The 17,664-nt window shown below is 40.5% G+C and overlaps 1 protein-coding gene across 13 annotated transcripts in view; it reads left to right on the top strand.

Moving 5' to 3' along the window:
• OSBPL6 (oxysterol binding protein like 6) overlaps nt 1-17,664 on the top strand; it is a 107,679-nt gene that overhangs the window by 66,452 nt on the left and 23,563 nt on the right. For 10 of the 13 annotated variants that reach the window (XM_081207565.1, XM_081207563.1, XM_081207553.1 and 7 more), the window contains 6 exons: nt 72-204; nt 3,531-3,634; nt 4,181-4,267; nt 7,311-7,385; nt 13,466-13,631; nt 14,570-14,700. In XM_081207565.1, the coding sequence (XP_081063691.1) occupies nt 72-204; nt 3,531-3,634; nt 4,181-4,267; nt 7,311-7,385; nt 13,466-13,631; nt 14,570-14,700 (696 nt within the window). The remainder of the gene's footprint in view (nt 1-71; nt 205-3,530; nt 3,635-4,180; nt 4,268-7,310; nt 7,386-13,465; nt 13,632-14,569; nt 14,701-17,664) is intronic. The other 3 variants (XM_081207554.1, XM_081207557.1, XM_081207556.1) reach the window with 2 other exon arrangements.

The raw sequence follows: 17,664 nt of genomic DNA, 5'->3' as shown, positions 1-17,664 counted from the left end.
TTTAGCACAGGCCATTTTTCTCCCAGTATTCAGTAATAAAATTTTCGAATCTTTGGGGTGTTTTTTTTTAGGTCGCACAGAATAATTTCCCATGGCAGCCATCCATTACCTGCAGCAACAGCCTCCCCGCAACATGTACCACTGGCCAAAGTAAAGTAGTTGCTTGGTTGCAAGACTCCGAGGAGATGGACAGGTGTGCGGAAGGTCAGTCTCTGGTCAAGCTTCTTTCCTTCCATTTATAGATACTCGGCTTCTGGCTAATAGATAGTTCCCATGTATAATAATAATAATAATAATAATAATAATAATAATAATAATAATAATAATAATAATTATTATTATTATTATTATTATTATTATTATTTATTATTTATACCCCGCCCATCTGGCTGGGTTTCCCCAGCCACTCTGGGTGGCTTCCACTGAATATTAAAAACAATACAGCATCAGACATTAAAAACTTCCCTTTTAGGGCCGCCTTCAGTTGTCTTTTAAAAGTAAAATAGTTGTTTATTGCCTTGACATCTGCTGGGAGGGCATTCCACAGGGCAGGCGCCACTACTGAGAAGGCCCTCTGCCTGGTTCCCTGTAACCTCACTTCTCATAGTGAGGGAACCACCAGAAAGCCCTCGGTGCTGGACCTCAGTGTCCAGGCTGGATGATGGGGGTGGAAATGCTCCTTTAGGTATATAGGACTGAGGCCATTTAGGGCTCTAAATATGTAGTATTCATGTAGTATTCATATTTCCCTATATGCAATCATTGGGTGGATTTACTGTTTTTTGCTAATACGTATTTTGTGTTTTTATGTTGTAAACCACTCTGTGCTTTTCGGATGAAAGGCAGCATATGAATTTAATAACCAATACAATAAAAAATAATAATAAGGGGTACTATCTCAGGGCAATCTGTTGATACTTCTGGTCACAATGAATCCTGCCTATGGTGGCTTTCAGGTTAAAAATGGAGGTTAATGTTGTTTGGCACTAGCCTTTTTTTAAATCTATCTAGTTTGTGTCAATGTATCTGGGAGCTATTTTTTAAAAAAAACAAATGAGGGTTCCTGATTAGTTTTTAATGTTATATCTGTAGTTTTTATGGCATGCTGTGAATGGTCTAGCCCAGGGACCCCCAAACTCGGCCCTCCATCTGTTTTGGGACTGCAACTCCCATCATCCCTAGCTAACAGGACCAGTGGTCAGGGATGATGGGTGTGATGGCCTGGGAATCCGATTCAGAGGCTGAACCGGAGGAACCCCAGCCTACACAGGAGTCCCCGCCTTCAGGGCCGGCTGAGCTGGGGCAGGGCCTTGGATCTGAAGCGCCTGCACCTGTGCCGGATCCTCAGGAGCAGGCACCAGGTGATTCCACTCTGGCTCTGGAGGTGATTGAGGACACAGTGCCTACAGGTGCGCCTCTCCCAGCCCTGTCAGGGGTAGGTGAGTCTCCCCCTGGGTCCAGTAACCCTCCAGCCTCTCCTGAGCTGCAGAGGCTCAGGGCAGAGAGACGGAGGGAACTGGTTTCTCCCAGGAGGAGTGTTCGCCTTAAGGCCAGGAGAGGCGGGTCTCCTGGGGGCCGGGACCGCCCCTGGCCTCAGAGAAGATAAAGGCCAGTCAGCCCGGTCCCAGGTTGCAGGAGCAACGTCGTTGAATACCTGCTTCTGCCCGGACCCAGACCTGTCCTTCCAGAGTTCCCGTCCCCGCCCGGCTTCCTGCTTCGGACCCCGCCTCGCTCTTTGTGAACTGTTTCCAGACTCGTGACCCAGGACCGGACTTTGACCACGCCAACGGTAACCTTCCCCCCGGGACCAGCACAATGGGAATTGTAGTCCCAAAACAGCTGGAGGGCCAAGTTTGGGGATGCTTGGTCTAGCCAGTGTTTCTCAAACTTGGGTTCCCAGCTGTTGTTGGACTACAGCTGCCATCATTCCTAGGTAACAAGACCTGGGCTTGGGGCTGATGGGAGTTGTAGTCCAACAACAGCTGGGGACCCAAAGTTTGGTCTAGAATAGATAATGGATAGACAACGTCTTGAGCCCATTTCGCAGGACATTTTCCCTTGGCTAAGCTGATCTGAGACTGGATTCCACCAACCAAGATGTCACAGCATCTTCAGGGACATATTCCCATCCCCCTTACAATACTCAATAAGTTGACAGTTAACAGAAAATGGTGATTTAGCCAACCGATATTCTGAGTGCTTTTTATCTGATGAAGATGAGTCATGGCAGAGGTATGGCTACTTGGTGGCCATTACGGCAGTGTATTGAACTGCTGATCTTTATAAAACAACTAATCAAGATGGTGGGGGGATTGCCTAGCCTAATGAAAATCCAGCGCAAGAATTAAAAGGAATTAGCAAGGAATGTACTTTTAGCTTTCTTTTGCCTAATTATTTACAACTAGCATGTTGGGTTGTATTCAAGTAACTTTTATTCAGAGTATACCCTATGAAATTAAGGGTCGCTCAGATGGGATTTATAGTTCATTATCTGGTATGGGGAAGTCTGAGAAACACGGTTTATGAAAAAAAGGTTATGAAATTATACGTGTTTGTATGTCTTTTTATATATTTGTATTGTCTTAAAAATTTTTGTAAAACCAATAAAAAAAAATTATTAAAAAAAAATATATAGTTCATTATCTGGAGAGCACCGTGTTGGCTGTTCCTGGATTAAGAAGATTAAAAGAGTACAGGGATTGTATGTTGAGTCCCTCATTTAGGGCATAACTTTTTATGCCTATAGAAAGCGTAGCATGCATATGTGTTGTGTGTGTGTGTGTGTGTTTAGTCGTGTCCGACTCTTCGTGACCCCATGGACCAGAACACGCCAGGCACTCCTGTCTTCTCATATATATATATATATATATATATATATGCTTTCGTAGATTTTCACGGGTACAGGAATGTAGGTTTTGGTGTCTTCGGGTGTCTTCCCGTGTAAGAGTTGGGGTGTCTAGGCGACGTTTCGACGAGGTCTCACTCGTCATCTTCAGGCTGGTGCTTTCGGCTTCTTGTTACTAGAACAGAGCAGGATCTCAGTGTTTGAGTTCCTATAAATACTGTTGAGGGGGTGTGGTGTATAGCCTCCAACGTTCTGGGCAGAGAGGAAGTTCTCTCTGCCCAGAACGTTGGAGGCTATACACCACACCCCCTCAACAGTATTTATAGGAACTCAAACACTGAGATCCTGCTCTGTTCTAGTAACAAGAAGCCGAAAGCACCAGCCTGAAGATGACGAGTGAGACCTCGTCGAAACGTCGCCTAGACACCCCAACTCTTACACGGGAAGACACCCGAAGACACCAAAACCTATATATATATATATATATATATATATATTCATATATATATTCATATATATTCACACACATATACATATGCATATATATATACACCCACACAACAATCTGTGTGTTTGTGCTACTGTACTGATAATCTTATCCTATTTAAGTTATGAGGTACAATAGAAAAAATAAAATCTTGACCAAGGTAACTAACATACTTTTTTTGAATATAATTTGTGTCAGACCTTACGCACTGCCAGTCAAACCTTGTGGAACTCAGTAAAATTCTTCAAAACTTAGAAATACTTCAGAGGACTCAGTCAGCTCCAAGTTTCACGGATATGCAGGTAAGCAAGTTTTTAATTCCAAATTTTTAAAAAACGATGATGTGTTTTGTTATAGAAAACATGGTTCCTAGAGGAAACCAATTGTCAGCCTGCAAAATTTAGAAACTCTCTAGTCAATTATGAAATATCCAAGCATGAGCAGAATAAATTGTTGCTATAATCCAGTTCTGTGAGGATTGTAAATACTGCAGCCAATACAATTTTGCATAACCTTTGTTCCAGTAATTTAATATTCAGTTTGTTTTTGTTTCGTATTACTGAGTATCATATGGAAGCAAGGATACTATCACTGAATTTAGGCAGAAAAGTCTAAAGTAAATGACTTTAGAATTGTATTCCAAAGTTAGTTTGCTTTTAAATTTGTTTTAAAATAGCACATTGCTTGCTTTTTATGGAGAGCCTGGGTCAGCATTCTTACCATAATTTTATTTGCTGAAAACTAACGCCAAGATTCTTGTTACTAACTTTTCCAGTATTGTCTCTGTTGGTTGTTTATATGTGCTTTTAACACAGTGCTTTGTTGCTTTTAACTATTTCACGACGTAGGCTAATTGTGTAGATAAGAAGGACAAGCGTGTCACAAGAAGATGGAGAACAAAAAGCGTCAGCAAAGATGCTAAAATACAGCTCCAGGTACTGCGTTCATGTTTTCAATTTTCACCAGAGTTTTAGATAAAAGACGCCTCTGAATTGTTGAAGCACTGGCCTTTTCATTCTTGAAAGTTTTTCTTGAAATATTTTCTGGAAGAAGAAACCAGTGATTTAACAAAAGGGTACACTTGACAAATCAACCTTTTGTAGGTAATGTTGCACCCGCAAACAATTTGTGCTTGTTTCTGCGCTGTGTTTTACATTTTTTGTGTCTAACGCCTGTTGTCTGAAGTGCTAACTAGATGCAGAGTGTTTTGTGTAACAAACTTCTGTTTTTTATTTCTTTTTTGCAGTGGAGGGTCCATGTTTGTTGAATTAAGGGTTCAGTTTTACCAGACTTTATTCTTTCAAAAGTCAGCCAGTTTCTTTCTTTCTCTCTCTCTCTCTCTCTTCCTCCCCATCCCCCTTTTCTCTGAGCTGTAATGAAAGAGTGACTCATTGAGAGGAAATTTCCAGAGAATGTTCTAAAGTCTCAGAAACTCTAAAGCAACGGTGGGGAACCTGCCACCCTCCATATGTTACCGGACTACAGTTTCCATCCTCCCAACAAAATCCCCACCTCAGGTCTAAAGCCCCAGAAGCTGGTCAGTCTGGCTTCTGACCATCCTTCCTTTTCAAATAATTTTCTCACATAGAGGCTTTAATCCAGATGTGTGTGCAAATGACCCTCAAACTCTTGGATTGCTTTAGAAGTTATGACGCAAAGTTTTGCACAGGCAGTCAGTAGTCGGGTTCATTGCTTTCCAATGCAACCAGAAAAGAACACAAGAGGTTATAAGAAGAAGAGGGGCTGCAACATTTTAAAACTGCATTTTCCGTGTTGTAAAGTTTGCAACTCTTGGTATGTTTATCTATAATTTAGTGCCATTTTTTTTAAAGAGAATTTGTAGTTTTCATTAGTTCTTAATAGATCCTTGTGAGATTCACATGCTGCTAGAGTTTTAAAATATTCTCTCTCTCTCTCTCTCTCTCTCTCTCTCTCTCTCTCTCTCTCTCTCTCTCTCTCTTTCTCTCTCTCTCTCTTAAAGAAGGAACACTGATAATTTGAAGGAAGTGCAGATTGGTCAGAAAAGCTTGCAGTCAAATTTAAATTTCCTTATCTCTGCTCCAAGTCCTATGTTAATAGCTTCACGGGACCATTCTGACGTGCTAAAGCCCTTTCCGCCCCCGCAGCGGAGAGGGTGTTGCGGGCAGGAACCTCCCCCCACATCCGCGGGGGCTTCCCTTGCCCCCGCGAGACTTGGGGGAATCCCCGGGCGGGTCTGCCACCCAGCCCACCAATCGGCGGGCGGGGGAGGCGTGGCCCGGGCTATTTAGGGCCAGGCACGCCCGGGGACCGCCCTCTTTTCCCCCTCACCAGCTGCAGAGCGGTTTTGCTTTTTTCGCTGCGTTGCTCAGCTGTGCATTTCTCGGGTTTTTCTTTCGTTGCCATGTATAGCTCACAAGAATCGAAAGAGAAGCTCCTGGTTATAATTGAGAGCCTAGTTAAACTGAACTTCTGAACCAGGAGAGAGTGAATGAGTCTGTGGCTCTTGCATGCTCTTACCTCTTCTTCCTGCCCTGTTCGTGGATAAAAAGGACTACCTGATCCTGTACATTATCAGCTTTACCTGTACCTAGGATATCCCAGAACTCCTATCTGTTCACTTCTTTTAATTGAGGGACAACTTGACAAAGTAAAGCTAGGAGGATCAGGAGGTTTTTGCATGCCTAAGATCTGCTCCCTCCTCCAGGACTGAGAAAAGAATATCTCATACAAAGCCCTGAGCAAGCCTGAAAAAGGGAAGGTTTTCAGAGCTTGCCAGCAGAGGTGGGAGTTGTGGTACATACTTTGTCCCCCATCTTCAGTTGCCCGTGGATATATATAGTTGTGTAGTTGCCTTCAAGAAAACCACTCAAAATGTTTTTTTTTTTTTAAATAGTTGGTTGTACCCTTGCGAAACTGCTTACTCTAGTGCCACTTGGATTTTTTAATGGCATGTTGAAGGACTGTTATAAATCACTTACTTCTTTTGGAAGCTACAGCCTGCAGACAGTGATTTAAATAAGTGCTTGTCTGCCATCCTTGACATTGTTTTAGGAATAATGCAGAATATGTTGGAATGAATGAATAGGTTGATCATTCAAAAAACAAAAAAACAGCAACGCAGAAGTAAAAGAATGTTGAATAGCTGGTCTGGGTGAAACTTGTAGCATGAAATCCAGAACAGATTGCAGTCTCAGGTGGCATAAAGTTTTATGCAGAGAAATACTTAGTTGCCAAACACCTTTAGTTAGCTTACAACGTCTAGTAGACCTGCATTCTGAGAGAACAGCATTCTGGGTGATTTCCGCTACATTGTGTAGTGTAATTGAACCATATCCAAATTTTGGATTTTTGTCGTCTTTTCATCCCATTGCCTCCTGGTTTGTTTTTTTATTTACATGCCAAATAACATGCATAAATTATGGACATGCAGTTGTAGTTCACAACTATCAAATGCTACCAGGAACTTTTTAATAGACAGTTATTCTTAATGTATCTTGCACGTGTGTGAATAAGAAAAGCGTAGGGCCTAAATTCAACACAAAGTGATTGCAGTGGCCTTAAGCGAGCATCACTTTTGTGCTGGATTTAGACCACACTATTTGATGCCAAAAGGTTTTCTGCTTCTTACTATTAGGACCAATTACTTTCCACCTGTTTGCAAAAGAAGAGTTGTCACATTATAGCAGCTGGGTAAGTGGTGCTGCAACGGTTTGTTCAGTGGCTTCACCGTGTCCTTTAATTGTCAGTCAGTCTGTGATGAACTGAGTTAGAAACCTACTCTGTGCAGCTTATCATGGGGCTAACTGGGGATGAGGTACACATAGCGGAACAACTTGGTGACTCCCTTTTTCTCAATTGCACTGCAGATTGGCCCTTGGTAGAAGTAAAACAGTTAGAAGAACGTCCTCCTCTTTTTCTCTTGACTGTCTTTCCTGAGTTCCCATCATCCTTTTCCCCTTCTTTCTGCTTCCCTGTTCTTTTCCCGTTCACTGTCAGGAAGGGACAGCACTGAAAAGCCAGTTCAGTACCGCACGGCGTCGCCAGAGACTAGCAGATGCAGTGGCTACAACAGTGAGTGGATTTAACAGTCAAGGCGCATAGAAGCTTTAAAGATGGGAAGCTGCAGACATTGATGTAGATGTGCTAAGCTGCGTCACTACTTCTTTAAGTGTTTGTGGGCTCACAAACCGTCTAACTTGTGCATGTTTACAGTGCAACCAAGTAAAAAGGGGGGGGGGGAAACATTGTATAAAATCTAGCCAAACTTAAGCTCTTTCAGGTCTAAATGATTCCAGCTTAAAATGTGTATGTTTAGCTGTATGTTTGGTGTGTAACCATTTTGGACAGTGCTCCCTTAGCCAAAGTCTGGTTTTTGGTTGTTTTGTTTTTGTATGCATGGTGCACTTTGCTATGAGCAAAAGAGTGAAAAGGAGTTCTCTTTGGTAGCATGTCTTCACTGTTGATTAAAAGCAGTCTTGCTGCTGCTTTTTCATGGTGTGATTATTTTTGGATCCTTTACTCAGAGAACGCTGAAAAAACAATAGCATACCAATAACTCTGTTTAAACTGTTTGCACATGCTTATCTCTATATGCTGAGATTAATGACCATCCAACCACTGTCCTTTAGCATCTAGGTGTGGAGAAAGAGCGAGAAATACCCAACAATTGGCCTTCCCATTTCTTGTCCTTAGCAGAGTGGAAGAGGGAGGATAGGAGCAGCCAATGAGAATTTGGGGTTTGAGGAAAATGGCTGCCCCATATCAATGCAGTGTGCAAGAGGAAATGAGAGCTTTAATTAAATTCTATTTAATTATTTTACTTAAGCTATTTTGGGGAACACTTCTGGATCAAAAGGTGGGGTAGAAATAATCAAACAATAAAATATGCATAATAGGAGGCACCGTGTATATAAAAAAGGATGGACTTTGGCAGAGAAATGATACACAAGAAGCCATGCTAAGTGATGTCAGAGCCTAACTTTATCCTGTTAGTATACTTGTTTATACTTATTTAGAATAAAATTTATAACTAGCTTTCTGACTCCATATGGAGGTGTCCAAAATGGCTGACAGCAAATATTTTAAAAAAGAATAAAATAACAAACCAACAATAATAAAAATATCAAAGTATGACATATGCTTATACTATGCAGTATAACTAGGAAAGTGATTGTATATGTTTAAGGTTCTAATGCTCATTTGAGAGTAAGTTTTTTTTAAAAAAACAACACTCAGAGGGTCTTACTTATGAGTAAAGATTCTTAGACTGGAAGAATCTTTGTAATTCTATTAAGTGACTGTTTTAATCAAGAAAGCAGAAGAGAAGTACAGTAGTTACCAGGTCCATAAATAAATTCAATCATTCTGTATTGCATTGCATAAGTTTTATTTATGTTCCATAATCTCAAAAAGTCATATTACTGCCACACCAATTGTATTTTACTTTGTTTTGTTTTTTTAAAGCAGTTAGACTTTCAGTGGAAGAAAAATTTAAGTAAATAAATCAAAGTGTGTATTATGTGGCTTCTTTGAAGAGTTGGAATAGCAGAATGTTCACCTAATTCAGTAGTTCAAATGAAAGTAGACGTATTTACTTCCACCTACGGTAACATGATTGCGTAAGGTTGACACAATGAATCTGATTTGTCAGGAAATGAGGATACCTGAGAGCTGGCTAGTAAGAGGTCCTTGATATTTCATTGAAATAACAAATTGCCACTCAAGCCAAATTGCACGTTGATGGAAAGTGATGTTAATATTCAAGGGATGAATGCATTTATTTTAATTTACCACCCACCCTTCGAATACTATGCCAGGATAACATTCAGATAAATGAATAAAACAGTACAATAAAATGATATAACCACCACCGCCCCAGCAGCACTCAATCCATAAACCACACTGAATCATAACCAACTCTTAAAACCATCTGTTGAATATGCTTGGATGTCTGGACAAATTAAAAATGTCTCTGCCTGGTGCCAGAAATATATAGTTGGCTTCAGGCAATGTTTCCATGGGAAGAACATCCCCAATATATGGCATTAGAACTACGAAGGGCCCTTCTCCAATCACTAAACTCAACTTCCGTTGGCAGTAGGACTTGGGGGACAGCCTCTGGTGAAAAAAGCAAGCTTCAGGCAATCTTATGGGGTAGAAAGTGTGTGGTTCTTTGGGTAACCAGGCCAATTTAGGGCTTTATAGGTAACAACCAACGCTTCAATTGAGCCCAGAATCACATACCAGTGGTCATTTAGAGGGGAGTGTTAATAGTAGAGATAAACCAGCTTTTCAGGGGTGAATGTGCATATTAATCTACAACTGTGCTACTTTAAAAAAAAATGAAACAGATTATCAGAGCAGGCTACTGCACCAAGCCAAAAATGCTGTGAACATCTACCTGAAAATGGAGCTTGTGAAAGATGGGGAACAAACGAGTAGAGGCGGAAGCAGAGCTGAACGGTACACCCGGGAAGCATTCTTTAGGTGGATAGGTAATGTGGAGTAGGAGATTAAGGCGGTAACGGTAGCTTTAAGGTATCCCCTGGGTGAGCAGATAATGGCTGTGCAAGACAACATTGTAGTGGATCCACTTTGAGATGGGGGCGGGGGGAAATAGCCAAATAGCTGATGGTTATGGAAGGCAGTGCTGCAACAGAGAAAGGTGCAACCATGTTGTGAATGGCAAGCATGCACTTAATACCACACATACATATGTGTGCACCCTAAAATTATAATATGTGTATCTTCCAGGCCTACTGGAGCCAAGGTTTGAAAGTATAAGGTGTGGTGAACCACTGGCCTTTCGGATGTTGTTGAATTGTAACTCCCATCATCCCTGACCGTTGGCCATGCTTGCTGGGGCTTATGGGAGTTGTAGTTTAGTAACATCTGGAGGGCCACACCTGTGATTCACAGCATCTATATTCAGTTGATCGAATCTTTGCTTAACAAGCTGAGATCTAAAACTAAGACTCCTGCATGTCACGTGAGCCGAGAAACAAGCCAGCAAGCCCCAGTTAACCAGGGAACCAGAGCTTTTTATGTCCAGACTGGGAAACCATGCTGAATGGTTTCCAAATGAAACATGATATGGTTTAAAGTTAACTTAAGCCAAGATTTGATTGTCCAAATACTGCCAGCATTGTATATTTCTCACATACTTTTTTTACCTATTTCTTTCCAAATTTGGTGTTGAATTTAATTGTCAAAATCTTTTGGCCTCTATTTTAACTCCCAATTTACCACATTAACTCTTGGATTTAAAGCAATTGCGTAATGCTCTCTAGCCACATCCTCATTCCAGATGTTTGGTCTAATTTCCAGATGCTGTACCAAAAAAAATCATTTGTCTCTGCCTCTCATGGTTGGAAGGGAGGTTACTATGGTAATCTGAATGACTAACGTAGTATTTGGGCTTTGCTTTTTTGTTAAATATTTGGAGGTAAAGCAATCTATATATCCCCTGAACATGGACCATCATTATTAAATAAAAATGAGGCACCAATAGCCTCTTCCTCATGTGATTAAGTTTGTTTCAGATGTGCCAATATTTGCATTCATTCATTTTTGAAAATTCATGTACATTAGCTGGAGGCTAATGTGCCTCTTAGATGTGTGTACGCGCTTTGTTGACAAACGAGAACTTTCCTGGTTTTTCATCCTACCCAAACATCCTTGAGTAACATAGAATGCCACTTTCAAAGTTTCTTTCAGCATGGGGAGCAAATGGCTGACTAGCAGCAAGTGCTTCCTTTACAGAAGGACCTGCAACAGCTCCTCCTACCACCCATTTGCATCCTGGGTATTGGCAGCCAGTGTACACTAAATTAGAATCTTGCATTTGGAGCAGAAATATTTCTGTTTGCCCTTCTTTTTATAGAACCCCCCCCCCCCCAGGGATCAAATGCATGAGCTTCCTTAGTCTTTGCCTCCTCTTGCACCACTCTCAGCAGAGTTATTCATGCAATGATGGCAGCTGCTTCCTCAGATTCCGCTTCCACCTTGAGAGAACAGTATACCTTCTGTGACCTTAGCTTTCCATCTTATGAGTGCCTTCCCTTGCACACTGGCTTATAGAGTTAGTCTTTCAGAAACAGCCACTTTAAAAGACTGAAAGTAGATTAAGATTTCCCTTCCTAGTTTATCTCTAGGTTCTCCCTTGAGCTTTTTTCCTCACAGTTTATAGCTCAATCAGCTCCTAGGTTGCTGCTGTTTGGTTTCAGCCATAATAATGAATGGTGCTATCCAATTGTGTTCTCCTGCCTGTGCAACAGACTTCTGTTTGTGCAAGCAAGACTTCCTCTTCCTTTTCTGCACACCCTCAAAATGTGTTCTAGAGGGTTGGGGACACTCTGGAGCAGATTTGGGCTGCAGTATGGAGGATATGATGGGGGATATCCCATCCTTTGGCATGACGTTGGAACTCATCTGAAAAGGGCAAAGTTACAAACTTGAAGGAAGTGATCAATAATTGAGATCAAAGCTTGTTTGCCAAAAGAAGGCTATTCTAAGGAATTGTTAAAGACAGAATTTTAGTTTAGTTTGACATCTAATTGTAATACAATGATACTGTGTTCCTGTGGTAATACTGTAAGTTCCCCTGGGAAAGGAAAACACTCCTTTTGATTGTTGTTTAAACAACCAACAAAAAAAAAAAGGGGGGAGGAGGCATTCAATTTTTTCCAATCTAAATTTAACTCAGGTTCAAAGTTAGTGTTTTTCATATAGCTGAATGGAAGAAATGTATCAACATACAGTAAAGTTCCAATGTTAAGAGACTGGATAGCAGAAGAAGAGCTGCAATAAATATGTGGGCAGAATAGGATGTCTAATCTCTCAAAAATACATTTCAACTGATGAATTAAAACTTTACATTATATACTGTGCAAGTCCAGGTTCCTGAAAGAACTGGAGAAAATTGTATTCCAAGAAGTTCCTACTGGTTAGGGCCAATGAATCCATTGTCTGTTGAAATGTAAAGTAATATGACTTTTTATGCTGGTCCTGTTGAGAATATTTCAAAAGCATGTAATATATTTTGTAACACCCCCCCCCAAAGAAATTGACATTTAAATTACATGAACTATTTGGACAACAATGTAATTTAATATTTGACTTTATATTCAAGTGCTGAATTGGGTTGCAAGTTCGGTCACAAAAATGCTTGAACATTGGGCTGCGGAATGCACCTAAGGCTGAATGCATTTTGTCTTGCATGTCATCACTGAATACTTAATATATTATTTTTAAAAAGCACTGCAGATGTGTGCATGATGCTTATATGTTTGTGTGTATTCTGTGTAACAAAAAAAAGCAATGTGAGAAAACACACACATATATATACAAACATATTTCTTAGAAGGAAATGAAAAGTGGAGGTGGTAAAATAAATTGTCTCTTGAAGACATGATTCAAGATTGTCTCTCTGTGTTGTATATTCACAATGTCTTTTTGTGCAATGTGTAGATAAATACAACAAATTAAATTGACATTCTACATTAAAAGACAGGCACTCAATGCATCTAACTTCACATTTTGTGATTTGTAGATGTACTAATGCCATATATTATATATCCATTTCCCGATTTACCAGCACTTTCATAAATCTGTTCATAATTCTTCTTTGGCGATGTTTAGCCATGTTTTAAGTTTGCTGGAGAAAATAGTACTGTTCAAATCTTCTTTTTCCCCAGTAGCTGCTAATACATTATTCATACATGTTTGGAAGGCCAGACTACAAATTTAGTAAAGTTTTCTCTCTTAAAATGCCTCCCTTCACTTTTCTGATTTCCAGTGAATCAGAAGACACTTGAAGCTCTATTATTTAATGTCCCACACTGAATATTTGGTTGGTTGTGTTTGGCTTTACTTAGAAAGCACTGTTCCTTTTTTATGTTACAAGCTGTAACTGCAAGTTTGAATTGAAATCCTATTCGTCATAAATTAACGCTTATAACACATCAACATTGATTTCAGGGAAGGAGCAGAACTCCTGCTTTGAAGGAGATTAAAAAGATACTTCTTGGCAGCAGTGCCACGACTCATAAATATTGAGCGCTATGGTAAAGTGAGAAAAGTCTTACAGTGCTGTGCCATATGTCCTGTGGAAGAAAGATACAGTCCCTTGTATCTGTTGCTTTCCAATTTAGGTTCCTTTCAGCACTACAATGTCTCCTGTTCGCCTGCATTCATCCAATCCTAATCTTTGTGCAGACATCGAATTTCAGTCTCCTCCAAGCCATGCACCTGACCCCCTGGAAAGCTCCACGGACTACCTGAAACTCCAGGAAGAGTTTTGCCTCATGGCACAGAAAGGTAATTGTATGCGTAGCAGCAGCATCTCAGTGGAAATAACCTTTGATACAGAGTAGGCTAGCTTTGGGCCAAGGCATTGTGTGTGTTGATTGTTTCATTTGGGAGAAACTGAAGCTAGCATGTTGAATGTGCAGCAGCCAAAGGTTTCTCTCTTATCCTGTTAAGTTTCGGAAGACCCCTTGTGTTTTACTTTTCAACTATTCCAGCTGTGCTTCTCAGACATCCTTTGCACACAGATGCAGTTGCAAGGAAGCGATTTCTTGCAGTACCGGTATGAATTTTGCAAGTTTGCAAGGTGATGGCTTGCAATTTTTTTCACCTGATCAGCACCCACTTGCTATGCCATGTTTTAAAATTCTAGCCAAAGATGTACAAGTTGTTGGCTCTTACAGTCTGAGTCTAAAAATTAAGACACCCCCCAAATTTTTTTTTTTTGCACTGAACCCTTTGAATTTTCACAGTGATAAATGACAGGAAAAATGGCATGCCCTTCAGAAGTTTGGGGAATCATGTAGCATGGAGATATGCTTTAAAGAACAGAATATAAATATGCTTGACCTGAGTGACTCATCCCCCCCTTCCCCCTATTTTGCAGGGTGTGTGAAAATACCCTGAATATTTGAGAAGTAGCCGTAGTTGATGAGAGAAAAATAGACTAAACTGATTTTGCACTCTGTGAGGAATAATGGCACCGTAGGCTCCACTGTGTACATGAGGACAAAACTCCAGCCATGGCTAATGGCCGTTTTTTATACGTGGTTGTTCAAAGTAGGGCATATGGAAGTTTGGAAGTGATAGGCTCGGCCCTGCAAAATCTGCATCTTGTTTCTGTAGCATTGGGAATTGCACTGTTCAAAATGTTCGCTGATACATATTCTTTGTAAGTTGCATGCAGAGGCCTGTGGTGTATACCAGAGACATTTCTGTTTTCTCCGCAGTACATTCTCTTCTGAAGTCTGCCTTCAACAGCATAGCGATAGAGAAGGAGAAACTTAAGCAGATGGTTTCAGAACATGATTTCGCTGGACACAATACACAGATAACCTGTCTCAGGCAATCCCTCTCACAGGTATGGTCTTACATGGCAATTTGCTACGTTTTCAGATGGTTGGTTTTGGAAATACCGTGATTTGTAACTGTTGTTTGCCACAGGTGGTAAATGCTATTTGTGGCATTGCTTTCCATAAATGCCAGATAACTCTCTAAAAACAAGTGACAAAATCAAATGTTATGATACTGATGAATTCCTGTCCTGATCTACCCTATACTTTCAAACATAATGGGGTTAGGGATTATGAAGAAGAAGAAAAATACAGATAAAGGCAACTTCTTGTCCCGATACTAGGGTTGTTTTTTTTTTATTCATTTATATTTTTAAAATACAAAAAAACCCCAAAACCACAACTCAGATAAATATCACATTACATTACATTTTGAATTATTTTGTTCAATACAGGGTATAATATAGGTTGAGGAGTCCAGTGTTTCATAATCACAAAGAAACTAGCCTGTGGATGCTGGTTCTGTTAGGAAAACTTTAATCAAATAAAAGATAACTTGTTTCCCCCACTTCAGGTTCAGTTCATCTTCAAGTATTTGTATGTTCCTTCTATTGCATCACTTGCATGTCTATAGCTGTAAAATTGAGCCTGCAGCAGGACTAACTTTATGGCCTTGGGACCCCAAGTAGTATTCTAATTCTCGTTTCAGCAAAACTGGATACATTAATGTTGGAGCAGCAGTATCCTGCGTGCTTGCCATCTTTGAGCTTGCCTCATCTTACAATAAAATCTACATCCACCCACCCCAGTTATGCATTATGTTCAATGAAGGAAAGTGAGGCTAATCTCATTGATCTACCCTGGTAGCTTTATCCAGTTTTGTCCATATGTATGTACACAAACACACAAGATAATGTCACAATTTTCAGATCAGCTAACCAGACAGAACTCAGTTCAGTCTTTGAAGAACTGCGCTTCTACCCAGTTTGCTTTCACTATAAAGCTTTGGTGAGCTAAGGATTCATGCACTAGAGTATAACTAAGAACTGCAGCATAAGTTGAACTGCTTCACTTAACCAGGATAATGGTATTCTGTTGTTTAACCTCTGTTCTGTCATCTTGCTCTCAGCAGTGTTCTGCTTCATACAATGTCGCCACCTTTTCTTGTTATGTCACCTGATACCACGCTTAGTCTATGGTCTCCTTCAGTTGTCCTCTTTTTCTATGGTCTCCTTCGGTATCCAGAATAGATATTTTTCTCTATGTTGGGAAAAGATAGGCAGAGAACAAGTGGGGGAAGACAGCAGCACATCGTATGCGTCATATGCTAATTCTTGAGTCCATTTGGATTCTATTCTCTTGTCTTCTGTCTCTGTTTTATCTGCACAAGTGGCACTTTCTTTGGAGAGGACAGCTGCCAATATACTCATTTCTAAAGAACCAGGCACATTGTCCTGTGCAAATTAATAGTAGTAGTGTCGTGTGTTTTTTGTCATGAGAATTGAATTAAAATCTTGAAATGGCCAAACCATTTCCCCCCTTTTATTGTGCTTTAGCGAAGAACCTACTGTGCAAAGCATGCATTTTTGTTTCCAGTGTAGAATAGACTGGATTCCCAAGAATTCTAACCTTCTCTTCATATGAGGAGCTTATTTTCTGTAGAAGAACTTAAAATCTCTGAGATTAGAAAAAGAAGCTTCCAGTTAGCACATCAAATGTTCATTCCTTACAAGTCTGTGTGTGTGCGCGCACGTGTCCTTCGCAGTCTCAGCTTCTTTGCACCTCCAGTACTGCTTTCCAAAATCTCATCAATCCTCCTGCTTTCTCACTGCTGTTGCTCCACATTTTGCTGTTGCAGTACTTAAATTAGTACGTGTAGTGCTGTCTAAATTAAAGAGGTACGAAATTCATACCTAATGAACTTGACTGGCTTTTTAAAACAATCAAATTAAATTTTAAATAATATGGACATTTTGCATACTTTACCTCATTTGCTGCAAACCTGCAGAGCTTTGACTTTCCGTGTTGCAGTACTTTCTTTTTGACTGGTGGCAAACGAATGCAGTTTAGTTGATTAATTACTATGTTTGCTTCTTCCTGCCTGTTTGCATAAGGGCTGGTGACTATTTGCCTAGTTTCATTAGACTGCAGGGGATGCAGGCAGTGGCCAGTCAAAGCAGATAGGAACAGGACCTTGGGCAGTTCCTAGGGGTGCTGCTAAGACAGCTACAGACATAAAGCTGTTACCCCTTCTAGGAACTAGTGCCAGCTGATCAGATCTAGTGTCCTAGCTTCCACCTTCCTGGAGAATCTGGCCGAATAAGGCTCTTGCCTTATTTTGCAGAATTTGACTTCTGCATGACTGGAGGGGAAAAAATGGTATGCAGAGGAGTCATCCTCTGATTAAGACCATGGTAGAGAACTCTGTTTTATTGCTAGGTTCTATAGAGCAGGCATTTTCAATCTTTTCTGACCCAGGATCCACTTTTAATCCAAACATGCAAGTGGGGACCCGTTTCTTAACCTTTTAGTGTGCATTTGTGTGCTGGTAGCGCTCTTGTGGCAAACCACCAGTTGAAGACCAATGCTCCAGAGGTTCTCTTTCTGATGAAATAACCTGAACCTCATATCCATCTGAGTCCTCCATTGCCTGCTGTAGGTTATGACATGTTGGGAAGTGTAAACTATTTCTGCTCCTCCATATGTCAGTAATATGGGATGATATACTATGGACAATATCAGTGGTCTAATGTTGAGATGCTAAAGGATTATAAGCATGATCCATTAATTCATCAGTATTGTTTATGCTGTGCGAGCTGCACAGAGCATTCAAGAGGATAGACTGGTCTTGTTGGGTGACTTTAAATAAATGTAAAGGCTGAATCGTGCTTACTGAATTCAGAAGCAAATACAACAGCTTCAATGGCAAAACATACAACCGTATGCTGTAAATGGTGCTTGTCTTCCAAATAATCAGGTTCCCCTGAAGCAAACACAATTAGGGTTTCTTCTTTCATTGTCTTATAGAATCT

This window comes from Podarcis bocagei (genome assembly GCF_964188305.1).
Source record: "Podarcis bocagei genome assembly, chromosome: 1".
Classification (NCBI taxonomy): Eukaryota; Metazoa; Chordata; class Lepidosauria; order Squamata; family Lacertidae; genus Podarcis; species Podarcis bocagei.
Note: the sequence above shows the minus strand (reverse complement) of the source record. Positions and strands in the feature narration are given on the sequence as shown.